This window comes from Bos taurus, chromosome 10, assembly GCF_002263795.3.
Source record: "Bos taurus isolate L1 Dominette 01449 registration number 42190680 breed Hereford chromosome 10, ARS-UCD2.0, whole genome shotgun sequence".
Classification (NCBI taxonomy): Eukaryota; Metazoa; Chordata; class Mammalia; order Artiodactyla; family Bovidae; genus Bos; species Bos taurus.
In genome coordinates, this window is record NC_037337.1 from 65263415 (window position 1) to 65281455 (window position 18041).

An 18041-nucleotide genomic window follows, 5' to 3' on the forward strand; every position below is an offset into this window, starting at 1 on the left:
AAGCGCGGTGTGAAGCAGGGGAATTTGGATTTTCTAACCCAGTGGTTGAATTTATCAAAATCGAGGATCTGTGATCAGACAAATTCAAGAATTCTGTGGGGACACTGGAAAGGATGACTTGAAATTGAGTCCTGCTTCAGAAATTCGCTCAGAGGTTGCCCTATCCTGAAGTAGACTTGGAGGGCACTCAGTTATTTTGCAGATTAGAAAACAGGCCCAAAGACGTTAGGTGATGAGTGCATGTCTCCTCACTGCCATCTCACTCCATAGAAGACTCATGTGGGCACAGGTGCTCAACCCTTCCACTGCTCAGAGAAGAGCTGGGAGTAACTGACGTCTTGGAGCAAGTCAGGTGACCTCTGGCTCCCTGCAGATTCCTGCAGTGTCCTGCTACACTGCTTCCCACTTTGTGCCCAGCCCACCTTCTCTAGAAGCCCCCACGCCTCCCCCTGTCCCTCTTGAACAGGCTCAGAAGCCCCACACCACCTGCCCTGAGAGGCCTTCTGTCAGGAAAGGTGCCGCTGAGCAGGGAAAGAGGTCTCTAGCCGCGGCAGGTGGCCTTGGAGGGGTTCCCTTATTCAGTGGGTGCTGGCAAGCTCAGAGACAATGTCTGGGCCAGCCATGGTGAACTAGCCACATGAATGGCTCTTCTGGCAGTACCTAACCCATCCTGGAGCAGAATAAAGAAACCCTTAGGGCAGAAACGGAGAAGGCAATGGCACCCCACTCCAGTACTCTTGCCGGAGGAGCCTGGTAGGCTGCAGTCCATGGAGTTGCTAAGAGTCGGACATGACTGAGCGACTTCACTTTGACTTTTCACTTTCATGCATTGGAGAAGGAAATGGCAACCCACTCCAGTGTTCTTGCCTGGAGAATCCCAGGGACGGGGGAACCTGGTGGGCTGCTGTCTTTGGGGTCGCACAGAGTCGGACGCGACTGAAGTGACTTAGCAGTAGCAGTAGGGCAGAAAAGTGGTTTATTTATAAAAGAGACTATTAGAGCAGGAAGAGGGGAGGAGAGCGGAGGAGCACCCAGACATGTTGGGCCAGGTTCTGACGACAGTACGTGTTTAAAAACTTGGGGAAAAGATCAATTGTACTGTTGGAATGGGGTCCTCAGGGGGGGCATTCCTGTAAATTGCTCTCTGTGGCTCTACCCTCTCTAAGGCATTTTCCAGCCCTTTGACAGTGGAGAGCTCAGAGGAGTGGAGATTTGGGTGGGGGGTAGGGGTTTTAGGATGCCAGAATCTATATGTGCTCCCACTTCATTCCTAAACTCACAGCCCTCTACACACACACACAATTTGTCTGTTCAAGCCTTTTGATTTTTTTCCTTATTTTGGAAGAAGAGGTGTCACTTAGTCACAAAACAATAATAGATCTCCTAGCTCCCAACTTTTAGTCCCTACACAGTGCCTTGCATTTCTCCAGGCTGAGACATTCTGGGCCTGGGAGTCCATGAACCCACATGGGGTGACTGACCATGGCCACCTGGACCGAGGTTGGGAGGTAGAAATGGGGAGATGGCTGAGGAAGCCAGAAACAAGAAATCTGGAGGTGACGTGTCAGGCCGAACCTCTGCTCAGCTAGACAGTGGGCAGAGCCCCTGGGCAGGAAGCCTAGAAGTTCTCATAATGGTGGGAGAAATGAGTCCTGTCCTGCCTGTTGATGAGCTGACAAGCCTTTTCTACATTCTTGGTCATGCCAGGGGGGCCGCAGCTGAACACCCCAATCTTCCGGACCTGTTGGAGAAAGAAGTGAAGGCCAGCTCAGTAGTCACTGTCCAACTCAGTGTCTAACTCCATGTTCATGTGAAAGACCAGCAGGAGTCCTTGGTGAGGACTCATTCCATGATCCTGTGAAGGTTTACTCCATACTGTGCATGGTGAGGGCTGGCTCAGGGTTTATAAATCTCACCGAGTTTTGGAAGACTTGTTCTCTGTGAGGCCAGCCTTGACTCTTTTCCAAGGCATTTGCTAGCCCAGTGTTTGTCTGGATAGTATTAATGGTAAGGGTAGCTCTGAGTTTATGGTGAGGACCAGCTCCACCACTGAGCCCTTCCTTCGAGACAAGGCATCATAGCTTCAGAAGTAGCAAGTCCCTGCTGCCTGCTTCCTCCCTTGGCCCTTGAGTGGCCTGCATCTCTCCCTTTCCATTCCATCACCCCACCAGACTCCTCAGGGATGGGTCCTCCTCCCTTTATGGAGCAGGTTTGGGAGCTTTGCTCAGGCCTCAAATGATGAAGGTGAAGAAAACCTGAATGTGGGGTGGGAACTGACCTGTGGATGGACCTTCTGCAGAGAGTTGAAGAATGCCTCGAAGGGGGGGCGGCCAAAGTGGGTGACAGAGCGCAAGCCTGTGAACAGACTCCGGTTCAGCACCTTCTGGAAGTGCCGCTCACAGATGTACTGGGGAAGGAAGCAGAGGAGGAAGGTCACAGCCAGCAGACTTGGTCAGCTTCTCGTCCAGAGGCTGGTCCGCCCACCCACCTTGGCCATCCTGGCTTGCCCTGCCCACCCACAGAGCCACTCCTTGGTTGGCCCTGACACACCAGCATGGTGGTCCTGAGGTCGAACTTCTCAGCCAGCTGGGTGATATAGATGTGTACAGACACGAGGTCCTGGCGGTCATTCTCCTCCACCTCCCGGATGATGTCAGCCAGCCACTCAAACTGCCGTTGGGTCCGAGTCACCCAAATGAAGTAGATCTGGGAACACAGGGCTGGAGCTTAGGACCCAGCTCGTCTCAGAGTCCCTACCTCCCAGGAATCGCCACTCCTGGTCTCAGAGCAGCTTGTGCCTCTCCCCTGGCAGCCAGAGGAGGTGAGTGTATGGGGCCATGCTCTGAGGTGGGAGACAGAGTTGCCCTAGGACACGGAGAAGTGAAAGTGAGCGATAGCCTGGGGCCGTTGAGAAAGGACCCCTGTCAAGTGAGCTGAAGGTCTGGTGGGGTGGGAGGCAGCCTGCCCTTCCACTCAGTCCAGTGGGCCCTGTTCAAGCTGCTAGGCTCCCAACCTACAGGCTGCCCGAGGGGAGAGGGACCCAATAAGGGGTGCGTCACAGAACGGCCTCTGGGAAGACTGACTTGGCTGCCTGGAGTGGATGGGCATGGGCTCAAAGAGAGACCAGGGAGGACTTCCCTGTGGTCCGGTGGCTAAGACTCCATGCTCCTAATACAGGGGGCCTGGTTTTGATCGCTGATCAGGAAACTGGCTCCCACATGCTGCAACTGAGTTCTCAAGCTGCAACTAAGACCTGGTATAGCCAAATAAATAAATGGGTCCCTGAGGGACCCATCTCCAGCTTCTGATAGGAAGAAATGGGGCTGTGTGAGTTAAGAAGCAGAGACAGCTGGCACAAACAGGGAAGCCAGGTAGCTGTCTGTCACCCTCCGAGTGCTGACAGCATACAGGCTGGGCCTCTGCCCGCTGCATTCTTGCACCCCTGACTCACCTGCCGGGCCCAGAGAGACAAGCAGGGGCCCGCCACCAGGGCTAGGCTCAGGTGAAGGGGCCTGGTGTGGAGGGGCCTGAGGGCCTGGGCTGTGTTCCTGGAGCCGACCAGGCCCACCAGCCCTGCCTTGTAGCCTCTCCTCCTCCTCCTCTTGAGAGCAGGGCTGGTTTCACCGGTGCCCCACCCCAAGTGTTCCCTTCCCTCTCCCCACCCAACAGTGCTTGAGGGGCGGGCCCCCTCTCCATCCCTGGCTGGAGGGACTCTCAGAAGCAGATTCTATGTGGGGCACCGCATAACTGAGGGAAGAGCCTGCAGGCATCAGCAAAACCACTCTGTCCTTTAGGGTCCAGGAATAGTCCGACTGTGCTGTATGCTGCAGTCCATGAGGTCGCAAAGAGTCGGACACGACTGAGCTACTGAACAACAACAATATCCTGACTCTCTTGGGTCAGGCCAGCTCAGCCTTGCCTAGAACAGGGAGGCCAAGAACAGAGGCAGGGGACAGGCACAGATGGACACAGTGACAGGGAGCAGGGGACCACAGCTGGTGGGAGGAGGGGCCACTCACCTTCTTACAGAACACTTGGCAGCTGACTGATGACTTGAAGACCAGGTCTTTGAGGATGGAGGCAAAGGGGGTGACCCCAATGCCCCCTCCCACCAGCACTGACACCTCAAACTTATGCCACTCCTGGTGGCCCTCTCCAAATGGCCCGTCGAGGTACAGCTGCAGGAAAGGGTTAGAGTTAAAGGGTTAGAGTTGAGTTCGGCTACCACCACAGTTCTGAAGCCAGAAATGGGAGGCAGAGAAGTGCAGGTAGGTTTATGGAATGAGGGAGCAGTGGGAACCTTGAAGCATCATCTGGAAGAATCAGTCTCTCAAGGAGGAACACAGCGGGGAGTCTGGTGCCGCAGAACCAACGCCTACTAAGGGGATGTGGGAGCATGTGGTACACCTGGCCTGGGTCTGGGCACCTTTGGATATTTGGCACAGCTGTCATCCGTCGGGGGTGAGTAGATCTCCCTGAGGCGGGTGGTCCAGGGCCCCGCTGCCCGGATGTGCAGGCTAAGCGTCTCCTCATGGGGTGCTGACGTCAGCGTGAAGGGGTGGTACTCGGTGGTCCCCAGAGCCAGGCAGGCGATCCGCACCCACTGTCCTGACTTGTACTCAAAGCCTTGGGGCCGCTGAAACTCCAGGTGGGTCACTCCTGAGGGGAGGTGGGCAGTAGCCTGCTGTTCTGAATCCAGCAACAGTGGGGCCCCCCAAGAGTTTCCCCACCTGCAACCTCAGCTCTGCTTTTAGAATATGACAAAGGAGGCCTCCCCTCATCAGAAGTTACAACACCCCCAGGCCATGTCTACCCTGAGCAGGGTTTGGGCAGCACTGGGGCTGGTGGGCAGCAGGACAAGGAGTGGCCTGGCCCAGGCCCCTCCTCTCTCTGGTGTGAGAGCAGCTTAGGTCCCCTGGCAAAGAGCCTCTTGTACTCACTCCCCCATCCCTACCACCTCAAAGACCCTGCTAACTCCACTGGACCAGGCTTTTCCCTGCCCTGTCAGCATCCACAGAACCACCAGCCTGCTCCCCCGACAGCCTCTAGGCTGGTACCTGAAGGCAGCAGCTCCGCCTTCACCACGCTGATCTCCACCTTCTTCCGGCTCAGGCTCACCAGCTTGTCCCCCACATAGATAAGTGCTGGGACCAGGAAGAAGATGTGGAAACGGGGCAGCTGGATCAGGGCGAAGCTGCCGTGGATGATGAGCTGGAGAGAGCAAAGAGTACAGCTGAGGTTGAAGCCACACCCACAAAAGGGTCTGACCCCTGCATCCTTCCCCAACTGGCCTATCCAATCCCCACCTCATCAGGTGCAGTGCTCCTTCCAGGCTCCAAAACCTAACCACTCCCAACCCATCCTCCATAGCATCCATCTGCATCTTCCTGATACCATCCTAGACTAAGCCACCTGCACTCATGTGGTAGCCTCCTAACTGTCTGCAGGCTGCCCTACTGTGATGTATTCTTTCCAAGACAGTCAGTATGACTTTTTAAGTTCCTTTTATCATGTCATCCCAGCTCAGAAAACCTTAGAGGATTTCCCACTTCACCACAAGGCCTTGTGATGCTCTGTTTTCTGCCTGGCAACATTCCCCGCTCCCTGTTTTTCAAACACAAGTTCTTTCTATTTCTGGACTTTCCACCTGTTGCTCCCTCTGGTGGGAAGGCCTTTCCCCTAGTTCCTCCCACCACCTCATTTTTCAGGTCTCTGCAGAAAGGCCTCCTCAGGCCTTCTCCCTTCCCCCAGCACACTCTCTATCCCGTCTCCCTGTTAACTCCATTCACTGTCGTCATCCGCGATATTTGTGTTCCTTCATTCATAGACATGTTTACTGTTGTTCTCCCCACTGGACTGGAGAAGTAGGGACTGCATCCATTTTCCATGACACTCTCAGCTCCCAGCAGTTTCTGCCTGGCACATGGTAGGTACTCAATAACTAGTGAGTCAGTGGAAGGGGTTTCCCCAATTTACCCAACTCTTTTGGAGACTAAGACACCTAATCAGTCCTCTTTTTCCATTTAGTAACTAACAGGTATTGTCCAGCTCTGGTTCTTTCCCCAACCAGCTGGTCTAACATGGTCAGAGACAACTTGCCCCATTCTTTCCGCTTGCTTGTTTGAGTCTGGTCAGTCTGGCTCCCCCCTCCACCTCTTCTCAGGATCTGCTCACATCAGACTCACAGTAGCAAGTCCCCGAGGTCTCCCTTTAGATGGCATTCACTCCCACCCTCCGCAGCCTATGGCTCTAGTGAGCATCCCTGCCTTGCCTCTTTAGCAACAATGTCCTGCTGGTTTTCCCTCTTTCCCTCTCTGACTGTTCACTTTCTATCTCCTGCACTGGCTCTGCTCCTCCCAACTCCTAATCCTATGTGTTGCCCAAGCCTGATTTCTTCACCCTCTGCTCTTCTCCTACAATCTCCCACACAGCGTGGCCTCTCAGCTGAGCCACAGCCCTTCAGCTTCGAATATTCTATTGTCATTCCCACCTCTCCACCAGTGCTCCTGCCTTTCTTCTTCTTTTTTTTTTCTCTCGATCAGGGATTGAACCCAGACCTCGGACCCTTGGCAGTGAAAGTGCAGGGTCCTAAGCCCTGGACTACTAGGGCAGTCCCTCATAGGTGCCATTCCTTCCACCTAGAATGCTCAGTTCCCACACTGCCCTGTTAAACCTTAGCTTATCTCTCCTTCAGGCTTAGCCCAAGTTCCGTCTTCTCTGTGAAATCTTCCCTAACCAGTTTGGCCCAAATGAGGCTCCCTTCAATGAGCTCTTGTAACTGACAGACTGGAACATTCAGCTCAGCAATTAATCCCATATTATCTGGTCATTTTGATCATTGCACGTGCATGGCACTAATCTCTGCAGCTAACCCTCAATTTCCGAGGGCAGAGTTTAGAGTCTCCCCCTCCTCTGCTGGGCCTGTGTGTGTGTTAGTCACTCAGTCGAGTCTGACTCTTTGCGACCCCATGGACTGTAGCCCACCAGGGTCCTCTGTCCATGGACTTCTCCAGGCAACAATACTGAAGTGGGTTGCCATTTCCTTTTCCAGGGGAACTTCCTGACTCAGGGATCGAACCCAGCTCTTCTGCATTGCAGGCAGATTGTTTACAGAGCAAGTATATCCTAGGCCCTCAACAGATAACTGTTCAAATGAACTCAGTCCCTCATTCAGCTCTCCATTCCTCCAGCTGAGTGTTCCCCAATTCTTGAACCTCTCCCCACAGAGCTAACTCGAACCTTTTTGGGCTGTGAATTGTCTCCAGTTTTCCCAAGATCCTCTTTCATTACAGAGCCCACGCCAACCCCTGAGGCTTTCTGAGCATCCACTGGCTGAGAACAATGTCTGGATGACTTCATACTCCTCTGTTTATACACCTTGCTTGGTGTTGGCTCTACCTTGAAACCGCAAAGCTGCTGCAGAGTCATGATTGATCAAGGAGCCTGGGGAACAGCCTGCCAGCTCAGCTTTGCTGCACTAGCTCCAGCCTCTACAGCCTGAATCAGGAGCCTAAACACCTTTGCCCAGGGTCTGCTCCACACTGGAGTCATTTACTTGTAACTTCTCTTTCTGTCTGAGGGCAAGTGGCCACATCTGAGATAAATGGAAAGGCAGCTGATGCTTTGTGCCTGCATGCTAAGTTGCTTCAGTTGCGTCCAACTCTTTGGACCCTATTGAGGAGCCCACCAGGTTCCTCTGTCCGTGGGATTCTCCAGGCAAGAATACTGGAGTGGGTTGCCATGCCCTCCTCCAGGGGATCTTCCATGACCCAGGGATCAAACCCAGGTCTCTTATGTCTCCTGAGTTGGCAGGCAGGTTCTTTACCACTAGTGCCACCTGGGGAACCCTGCGATGCTCCCAGGCTGCCAGTGCTAGGACTTCCCAGCTGAGGGTCCTGCACCTTGGTTAGCTGCTGACTTCTCTGTTGGCTTCCCCAGTGATCCCCAGAACCCAGGGATAAATCAGAAACCAGTCTTGCTCTCAGAAAACAAGGCTGGCCACTCTTCTGGATCTAGTTTTTTAAAAAAGCTGCTTTATCAGCAGGAACAAAACTATGATCTCCACCCCTAACAATAACAGTAACCCAGATTCTAGGGCTCTACCCATTATCAAGAAATTGGTGAGGGAGGCATAAATTAGCCACAGCTTCCAAAGAAACAAACTCATGAGTTCTCGGAAACATCTAAGCTGAGGCTGGGTAGTTCTCCAGAACCATGAAGTGCTGAGCCTCAGGCAAGATGGAACCAGACATTCTTACTTCCCACTGAAGACAGAGCTGCACCTGGGAGGGGGCAGGGCAGACAACCAGTGCCATCCGGACCCAGGCAATGAAGACCTTTCTCCCTTTGTCTTAGGACAAAGAAGACCCCTGTGTGCAGTTGTGTCTAGAGCCAGGTGACCTCCAGGGCAGCCATGTGTGAGCTCTGCATGTTTTGAATCCTGGCAGCCAGGCTATCACCAGTGGGGACGTCAGAGCTTTGGGACTTGGTTTACCTTCTCAGCAAGGCCCTCAGATGCCCTTTGGGGAAGTGCCTGTGTCTGTGAGGAAGGCAGGCCAAGCAGACCCATGCCGCAGCAGTACAGATCAGAGTTATCTCTGGAAACAGCCACTAAAGTAACAGAGAGCAAACCCAGGGGAAGAGGGAAAGGACAGAGGCAGGGAATCTGAAGGAAGGGAGGCAGGAGCCCAGGATAAGAAGGAAAGGGGAGAGGTGGAGTCTCAAAATCCATTTTATCAACAATCCAAAGAAGACACTTTGAGCAAGTTCATTGACATTACAAGTGGCATTTAGCTAGCTGGATGGGGTAGCTAACACCGCAGAAACAAAATGGCAGAACCTACTTAAGGGTGAGTTTCTCTTTAAAAAGACAATGCTCCCTTGAGTGAGTCCACCCAAGAGCCCAAACCACCACCCAAAGACGGGAAAGACTGACTGGGCAGAAATGATGTGGGGGTGTCTAGAAGGAATGTAGATCAGCCTGGTAAGGCTGCTCCTGCAAAACACATGCCAGGGAGTCAGCCTTCTGAGTGCTGCATGTTGGGTCAGTCTACCTGAGCGCCCCATACTATAATCTCCATCTTTTAAGGTGGATGTCTCGGCCATTGCTGCCTCCCTGGGAACATCCACCCAGACTCTGCTGGTCTGGTTCATATCCCAAACCCCTCACCAGCACATAGAGCAGGATGTAGAGGTGATGGGTCAGCCAGAAGCCCCGGAAGCTGCAGCGCCGGAAGTGGCGGGAGGCGAAGATGTACATGATGGCGAGAATCAGGAGCAGCATGACTCCCGTGAGACCTGCAAAATGAACATGGGGTGAGGGCAGAGGAGCAGGGCCTCACAGAGCCGGCTGTTCTGAGGCTCCCAGGGTCCCCTCTCCACTCCACAGCTCTAGGCAAGTGACAGAAGCCCATCATCCTTCCCTCTTCCTCTCCCCAACACCACTGATAATAAGCGCCTTTCACTTCCCCAGACCCTGCTTGTCCTTCATAGACCCTGTCACGATGGTTATGTCTCAAGCACCCGTGTCATTATTTGTTTCATATCTGTCACTTTCTTGACTCTCAGGTCCACAAGAACAGAGCCCAGGCTAGGCTAGTTCACCACTGCACTTGGGTGCCTCGTGTAAGGCCTGGCACACCATGGGCCTTAGGAAAATGTGTGCTGAGTGAATGAATGGACAGGGCAGCTACTCTGAGTCCTCTGAGTAGAACTCCAGATGTTGTAGGCCCTACCCTTGGGGAGTCGAGGCTTGGTCAGGGGCCAGGTAGTACTCTACCCGGCAGCCACATCACAGAGCATGAACACTGACACAGTGAGTGAGTGGGACCACACCATCACTGCTCATCACCAGAGCCCCCCTGAGTTCCACCCACTCAGACCTGGTGGGAGACCCCTCCTCTCACAGAAGATCCTAGGCAACACTGGAGCCATTCCAGAGAATGGTCCCTCACGTGATCAAGGAGGAGGAGGCAGAAGTGAGGAAGATTAGAGCCCTGTAGTGTGGAAAAGCAGAGATTAAGAAGGGATCTAGCCAAAGCCTATAAGTCCTGAATGGAGAGGAGACCGTAAACATGGCTTGATCCACTAAACCCCAGTGTGCAGGATCAGCAAGCACTCTCTGAAGTTCAAAGCAGATCGTTTTAGGGTTTAAAGAAAAATAAAAAAACATGCTGTGTTTTACAGAAAGGAGTGTAACACATTTACAGAAAGATGTGTTACTCCAAGGAGGGAACAGACTTAAAATATAAATAGCTTCAAGAAGCATTTGAATAGATTCATAGCTAATAGCTCTAAAATGGGTGATTATGGGGAGTGGGGAATATGGGCTCTTGTAAAGACTACAGAACAGAGGGGAAGCCTATTTGCCAGGAGGGGGAAGGGTATTTGCCAGGCTCCATGAAGAGCCCAGCCCCTCCCCCACATAGCTGGGGCACAGCATTCCTCAAAGTCACTGTCATGGTAGGTGTGTGTGTTCAGGTGGAGGGGATACACTGCTGTTCCTCAGAGGGAGTAACTAGCTCAGAACTGGGGGAGGAGCCCAGCTAAGCTCTTGAGAGAAGGCCTGGAATGCAGTCCCCTATAGCCCAGGAAAGCACTCTGGGCAAGGGCAGAGCCTGGCTCACGGTCAAGGCCAGAAGCACCAAGCCAGAGTGACTGGGCTGCCTGTGGCAGGCAAAACCCAGATCCTGGCACTCAGAGCCAGGCCCAGAAACACATGCAGCAGACAGGGCTCTCACCTGGCACAGTCTGGAAGAACCACCAGTAATACTTCTGGGGGAACTCAGATCTGTGGGGAAGGGAAAGCAAGTGAGGGGATGTCTAGGACTTCCAGAAAGGACCCTCTAGAGGAGGCACCCCAAACCAGCCACCAGTCTCCCTTTCTGCAACTTGGGATTCGGGGCTCAAGATGATCATTGTGCTATAACCTGGAGGGGGACCCACTCCTGAGCCAAGAAAATTTTTTTTCTTTTTTTTGAGCCAAGAGGATTTCTGCAAATAATTTCACCCTCTTCACCCCCAGGCCAGGCCACACACACACACACACACACACACACACACACACTCTCTCTCACACTCTCTCTCTCTCTCTCTCTCTCTCTCTCTCTCACCCATTGTCATGGAAGAGGCCCGGAAAGAGGCAGGAGAGGACGCTGAGCGGGCTGATGGAGAAGAGGTACACGTTCACCACGTGGCCTGCACTGTGTAAGACTGAGGAAGACCAGACAGGGTAGGGATGAGCCTGGGGCCAGCCCACTGGGGGTGCTCAAAGCATTCAACCCCAGCAGGAGGACTCCAGCCAGCCAGAGTTGGGGGCCTGAAGAAGGACCCTGGGGATCTAGACTTCTGTTTTCTAATCAGCCTCCTGTTCCTCTCCTGCCTCACATACACATTATCCATGAAAACAACCCCAGAGGTCTGAAATTATACTATTAGAAATTCATTCCTTTGGTTTCTCTCGCAGAATTATGTTTTAAAACATAAAAGTTGGGGGAGATCACACACTATTATGTGCACTCATTTTGGGGTGTGAGTAACTTGTCAGTGGGAAGTGGTGAAGTGGACTTTACAGCCTGGGGCAGTGAGGGACTCCTGGGCTTACTTCACACCACCGTCATCCTACGAGAAGGACATCTAAGACTAACGCTCACATTACACGCGGGTGGAGAAGAGGGGGGCTCTCAGAGGAAGGGGAGCCTGCAAGGGGCGAAGGAGATGGAGAGGATCCCTGAGACTCCCAGGCCCTGCCTGTGAGGACGATGGCAGTAGAGGCAATGAGGCGATGGAAGTCCACGGCGGCGTCGAAGGGCACGTAGCGGTTGAGGAAGGTCTCTCGCAGGAAGGTGATGAGGTTACGGCACATGGTGAGCAGGATGTAGGAGAACATAAAGGAGATGCTGGCCGCCGTGCCGCGAGACAGGATGATGCCCACACGGGTGGTGTCCGTGATGCCCTTGTGGTGAGCCGCAAAGGCGTAGTCTGCAGAGGGCCCTGGCCGGTGAGCTCAGCGCAGGCCCCGGCCCCCGGCCACCACTGCCGGCCACAAGCCTCCCGCAAGCTCGAAGTCCAGCCGGCACCTTGCTCCCCTGAGGCCCCGCCCCCAGGGCTGTCACTCATTGCCGCCCCGCCCCGGGGCTGTCGGTCCCTCGCTTAGGCCGCACTCCCAGGGCTGTGGCTTATTGTAAGCCCCGTCCCTCCACGGCTGTCACTCACGGTAGGCTCTCTCCAGGAAGAGACCCCCCGCAATCGCGTAAAACACCGCCAGGCAGCCGATGTGGCGCCGGTAGTTCTCAACGAAGCGCTTGAACTGCTGCACCGTCTGGTGACGACGGCTGCGTTGAAACTTCTCTCGGTGAGCCTCGGTGAACAGCAGGGGCTGGTACGATGTCACCCTGGAAGACAGGAAGTCTTGGTTCTCCGCTAAGGACCCGATGCTAATATGGACCCGTTCTCCAGAGAGGAGAAAGGAGCATCAGGTTATTTAAGACAGTAGGGTGTAGACCTCAAAGGCTCCTTAAGACCACCCTCCTTAAGCGGGCTGTCAGTGAGGGGACGCCCTTGCAAATGGTCACTTGGTCACTCTTCTTCCAGTCCGTTAGCTCTCAATTCCCACCAGCTCCATTCTCATCCTTTACTGGAGGCTCTTCCTCCAGGAAGCCTTCCCTACCTCCCAGGCATAGGTGACCACTTCCTTGAGCTCTGAAGCCTCCTGTTCTTACCACCATTACAGCATTCATCGTGGGACACTGTAACTATCACTGTACCAGACTATTTCAGCAGACTGTGACATTCTTGGGCAAGGACTGTTCATCTTGCCCATACCCCCAGTGCCAGCACAGTGCCTGGCGTTAAATAATCAATGTGTGCGTGCCAAAGGGATGGGTGAACTGCTTGGGCTAAAGGGAAGGAGCAAGCATACTTCTTGCCAAACCTCCGGCGAATCTCCTGGGGAGGGTCTGTGTCGTTGGGGTACTGCAGTCTCCGTGGTGTCAGCTCCACCTCGATGTCAGCGTCCTTTCGGGGACGGTGAGCACTCACTCTGGGAGAGGGACTAGGACAGGAATGCAGATTAGGATGGGACCTTGGCCATCTGAGCCACCAGATTCTCTGCTGCCCCTCCCAGAGGGCTTTCTCTGCCCTTTTCTAATTTGCATGAAAGCACTACTTGGGCTAGTGAAGGTCCTGATCCCAGACATTGTGGAGAAATAAAAAGCACCCTGACCCTCTCCCTCCAACATCTCCAGATGAGGGCTTACCAGAGCTTCTCCTGGCTGATGTAGGAGGCTCGCCGGCAGAGGTCCTTGATGACTTCAGGTACCTCCACCCCTGCAATGCAGAGCCGGGCTAGCTAGAAGCTCAGGGTCCAGGGCCCAGGAGGACCTATCTCAAATGCACACCGCTCACCCCATGTCCGGACACTGTAGAGGGTCCCTGGCCAGTACACTGCCTCTGGGTGAGCCAGCCTCAGTCTGTGATCCCAGTGGTAGCTAGACTCAGCCATGAGGGGTTAGGGAGAGGGTTTGAAACCAAGGTGGCCAGGCAGGCTCCCCTGAGTATGTGTTCAGTTTCAGTCCTACACCTGAGACTGGTATCAGGCTTGTGGGCTAGGGTTCAGGAACTGTACATAACCTGCCTGATAAGACTGCTGCTGCTGCTGCTGCTGCTAAGTCGCTTCAGTCATGTCCGACTCTGTGCGACCCCATAGACAGCAGCCCACCAGGCTCCCCCATCCCTGGGATTCTCCAGGCAAGAACACTGGAGTGGGTTGCCATTTCCTTCTCCAACGCATGAGAGTGAAAAGTGAAAGTGAAGTCGCTCAGTCGTGTCCGACTCTTAGCGACCCCATAGACAGCAGCCCACCAGGCTCCCCCATCCCTGGGATTCTCCAGGCAAGAACACTGGAGTGGGTTGCCATTTCCTTCTCCAACGCATGAGAGTGAAAAGTGAAAGTGAAGTCGCTCAGTCGTGTCCGACTCTTAGCGACCCCATCGACTGCAGCCTACCAGGCTCCTCTGTCCATGGGATTTTCAGGCAAGAGTACTGGAGTGGGGTGCCATTGCCTTCTCCCACCTGCTAAGACTACTCAGCCACAAAACCCTGCTAAGGATCCTCTGGCTTAAAAACTCCCAGGAGTTAAGTGTAGACTCTAGGTAGTACATGTATGGGAGATGACTATAAAATTCTTTCCCCTTTTCTGTGTTTGAAAGTGCTCGTAATAAAATGTTAGGGGTTGGGAGGAACCCTCCCAGAAGCCGCCAGAGCTAAGGGGCAGGGCAGGACTGAGCTGCAAATCCAGGTTCTCACAGGAGGTCTGAGAACATCCAGGTCACTTTCAAATGCAAAACCAGTCTTGAAGATTACCCTGGTCTATAGCCCAGAGGCCAAAGTGACTAAACTGAATTTAATGAAATGAGCGTTTAAAAATAAAGTATAGATGTCTGTCCTGTCATACGGTTCAGCAAACAACAGATGTGGGAAAATGGTAACAAATGGCCAATGTAGGTGAAGGGCAAAGGGATGCTCCTTGTACCATTCTTACACCTTTCCTGCAGGTTCATGATGTTTCCAAGTGAAATACAGAGGAAACAGCAAAGTACAACAACAATTAAAAACCAAGCAGAACAGTACTCAATGCTAACGCTCAACTTAATCCTCAAGCCTGGTCCTCCCACCCACACCAGGGCCTGGATGTCCCCAGGACTCGTCTAGGCTCACTTCCTGGCATCTGTCCCTGCTTTCCCCTCAGGCCCAGGGGCCTGTCTGGTAAAGGTGGGAAATTGCAGAATCAGGAGTGCTGGGTCTGTGCTCTACCAACCCCCCTCTCACCCTGGGGACCAGAAGCCCTGACCAGAGGCCCAGCTGTGTCTTATACAATTCACCCCTCACCCCATCTGGGCTGCTCAGCCCCCCAAATTCTCATAATACTGGAAGGGACTGGGTTTGGTCTCAACATGTTCCAGTGAGAATTCCAGGCTGTGAGGACTCTGTAACAGCCCAGAGGAGGCCACAGGCAGTCCCTCTCCCTGCTACCTGGCCCCTCCTCACCCTGACTCTAGCCCCTAATCACCTGAGTCAGACATAGGTGGGGCAGGTAGTCAGGGGGAGGGAAAAAAATAGAATGGGACTCCATATACTCAGCAAACATTTAACAAGCACTCCTCCGAGGGGTAAGGTGGGAAACAAAACCAGAGCAGCCCACTGCCACCATCAGACCCCCAGCTGAGATGGGTATAGCCAGATACGAGGAAACACGTTTTCCCTCATGACGTAGGCACCAGGCACTGGGGCCTTTGACAGGAAAGCAGAATTCCAGCTGCCATCCCCAACCCTATCCTGACCCTGCCCACCCCACCAGCAGGGCTGCACTATGACTTTTCTGGGCCATGGGCACTACTGCCTTTCTGTATTAAAAAAATATATTTTAATAATTATGTTCATATAAAGAAGAATATAATCCAAGCTGGATACATTACATATTTATCAACATTATTATATTAATTCTTCTGACTGTAAAAGAAACATAAACATTTCAATGGCACCTCAAAGCATGTGGACCCTAGGCAGGTGACTGCTGTGCCTACTAACTGAGTCAGCTGTGCCCAGCCGGCTGCCCCACCTTTGACACAGAGCTGCGTGAAGCGGAGCTCGCTGTCATGGTCCCGCAGCATGAAGTGGAAGTCCTCCCATGTCAGCTCCTGCTTGTCCTGGAAGCCTGACTCCCGGAACATGGACTCCACCACCTCAGCCAGCTGGGTCTTGGTCAGGCAGTTGTTGGAGATCTCAATGAAGGACCTGGGGCCGGGGGGAGGAAAGCCATCAGGCCCCAACAAGCAGCCTGCAGCTTAGATGCAAAGCCATCCCAACAGACCTTCAGAGCTGAGCCAACATGGAAGGGCCCTGACTGACTAAATCCCAAGCCCTCTCCGAGTTACAGCAGTCTCTGGTTATATGGACTCTATATCTGCTGTTTACCTCCTGCTCTCTCCTTCACGGCCCCCCTCTCTCCCCCACAGTTCCTTCCCTGGCCCACTCTCCCAGCTCTCCTGCAGCACCAACCTCAGCATTCTGATGAACTCATCCTTGGAAATGAGGCCATTCCCATCAAAGTCATACATGCGGAACATAAGGCGAGACTTCTCCTCGGGGGAGCCTGGGAGAAGAAGGACCCTGTGAGAGCCTCGGCCCACCTGCCTACACCCCAGGCTGGCCAGGAGGAGCCTCACACTGGATCGACCCACTGCTGGACGCAGCTAGGGTTTGCTCTGCTTCCTGACCCCTACCCGGGCATTCCCAAGTGTCTGCCACGACTGGAGACCTGGCCCCAGTACTTCCCGTGTCTTAACAAGTCAGCTGCACTCCAGCCTCAGTGTCCAGCTCTTCTCATCTCCTCCTGTCTAGGTAATCACTCCCTCCTCCCTCACCTTTCATGAAGACCACCAGGATATCGAGGAACTCCCGGAAGGACAGGTAGCCATTGCCGTCTTTGTCAGCCAGAGAAAACATGGACTGCACAAACATGTCCTGGGGCTTGAGGCCCAGGGACTCGGCAAACTCAGCCCGGCTCAGCTCACACGTCAGGGCCTCCTGCACCTTCTGCGATGAGTCCAGGGGCAGGGCCCCTGCATCTGCCTGGTCGATGTCCAGCACCTGTACTTGGGCAGCAGCAGAGGAGGGAGAGAAAAAGACAAGGCTTCCTTGACTTGAAGGCCAGTGCAGGCTTTTGGTGCCACCTTTTAAGGTGACTGCTCAGCAGCCCCACCGCTAAGCACTAGCCCATCAGCCCTGTGGGTGGTCCCTGGGTCTCTGTATTAGCTGATTGGATCAGGGATGCACACTTGACCCAAGCAGAAGGTCTGAAATTGAGACTGGGAGGTCCCAGGACAGTCTTGACCTGAGTGTAAGAAAACAACCACACTGCTCCTTCATGTGCTCAGAGACAGAGACAGGAGGAAGTGGGGGGCGGGGGGTTGACTTCCCTGGTGGTCCAGTAACTAAGACTCTGTGCAGGGGGCCTGGGTTCGATCCCTGGTCAGGGAATTAGATCCCACATGCCACAGGTAAAGTTCTAGCATGCCACAACTAAGACCTGGCACAGCCAAATAAATAAATAAAAGGAAGCAGGGGCATGGAGAAAATGGAGGCAGCCTGAGACAAAAGTGGCCTTGTTTGATGACAGCTTTCCCTTTCCTGGTCCCTTTCAGACCAGATCAGTCTTCCCTTTGGACTTCCTGAGACACCACTCTGTCCTCAGAGTCACTGACCCTTTGTCCGTGCTAGCTTTAGCAGGTGTCTCTTATCTCCAAAGGAGTTTTGACTGAGAACATCCTCAGCTGGGCTGAGAACACGTTGGGCTGGGGCAAGGGGAATTCTCATGGCAGGTCATCTTCAGCCCACCCTCCCCGGGGCTGCGTGATCATAAAGACAGACGGTGAGGGCAGCAGGCTACTGCACCTGTCCTCCCTGCCTGTCAACTGGGGGCCTCCAGGTCCAGGGCCGGCTGTGATTTCATGAGCTAAACCTCATTGCTTCAAGCAAGGTGCTGTGGTAGAAAGAGCCTGGGGCTAGAGGCAAGAGATCAGGGTTCATGTCCCAACTCTGCCACCCATTCACACTGCATGACCTCAGGTAGGTCCATTCAGCTGTCTGGCATTCATTTCCTCACCTGTCTTTCTTATATCACAGGGTTATTGTTAGAATCAATGAGAGGTTGCGTGGAAAATGTTTTGAAAGCACTGAGCAGATAGAAAGGGTTGGCAGCTACCCGCAGAATACAGTAACACACCCTTGACAGTTCCCAGCACAGGGAGTTCCCAGAGCACTTTGGGTCCTAAGCTGAGAGGAGGTGCCCAGGTCCTGGCAATGAGTCACCCCAGTGGGGGTCCCTCCACTCTCCTGCACACTCAGGTTCAGCTTGTTGGAGGAGTGAATGACATGCCATGTGCCTGGCATGTAATGAATGACCATTAAATAGTGCCTTCCTTCATAAATCCTTTCCCCAGTCAGCCAGCCCTGCTCCTTCACCTCAAACATTCATTTTCTTC

At 53.6% G+C, this 18041-nt stretch overlaps 1 protein-coding gene across 3 annotated transcripts in view; it reads right to left on the bottom strand.

Annotated features, from left to right (window-relative positions):
* Positions 1-958: 958 nt before the first annotated feature.
* DUOX1 (dual oxidase 1) overlaps positions 959-18041 on the bottom strand; it is a 32811-nt gene continuing 15728 nt past the window's right edge. For 2 of the 3 annotated variants that reach the window (XM_024997405.2, XM_010809336.3), the window contains 16 exons: positions 16422-16647; positions 16057-16150; positions 15617-15792; positions 13257-13326; positions 12920-13051; positions 12214-12392; positions 11749-11979; positions 11112-11211; positions 10740-10789; positions 9170-9297; positions 5058-5211; positions 4427-4659; positions 4020-4178; positions 2551-2706; positions 2279-2407; positions 959-1741 (listed from right to left, as the gene is read on the bottom strand). In XM_024997405.2, coding sequence (XP_024853173.1) covers positions 1619-1741; positions 2279-2407; positions 2551-2706; positions 4020-4178; positions 4427-4659; positions 5058-5211; positions 9170-9297; positions 10740-10789; positions 11112-11211; positions 11749-11979; positions 12214-12392; positions 12920-13051; positions 13257-13326; positions 15617-15792; positions 16057-16150; positions 16422-16647 — 2340 coding nt within the window. In that variant the 3' untranslated portion in view covers positions 959-1618. The remainder of the gene's footprint in view (positions 1742-2278; positions 2408-2550; positions 2707-4019; positions 4179-4426; positions 4660-5057; positions 5212-9169; positions 9298-10739; positions 10790-11111; positions 11212-11748; positions 11980-12213; positions 12393-12919; positions 13052-13256; positions 13327-15616; positions 15793-16056; positions 16151-16421; positions 16648-18041) is intronic. The other variant, NM_001205674.1, reaches the window with a different exon arrangement.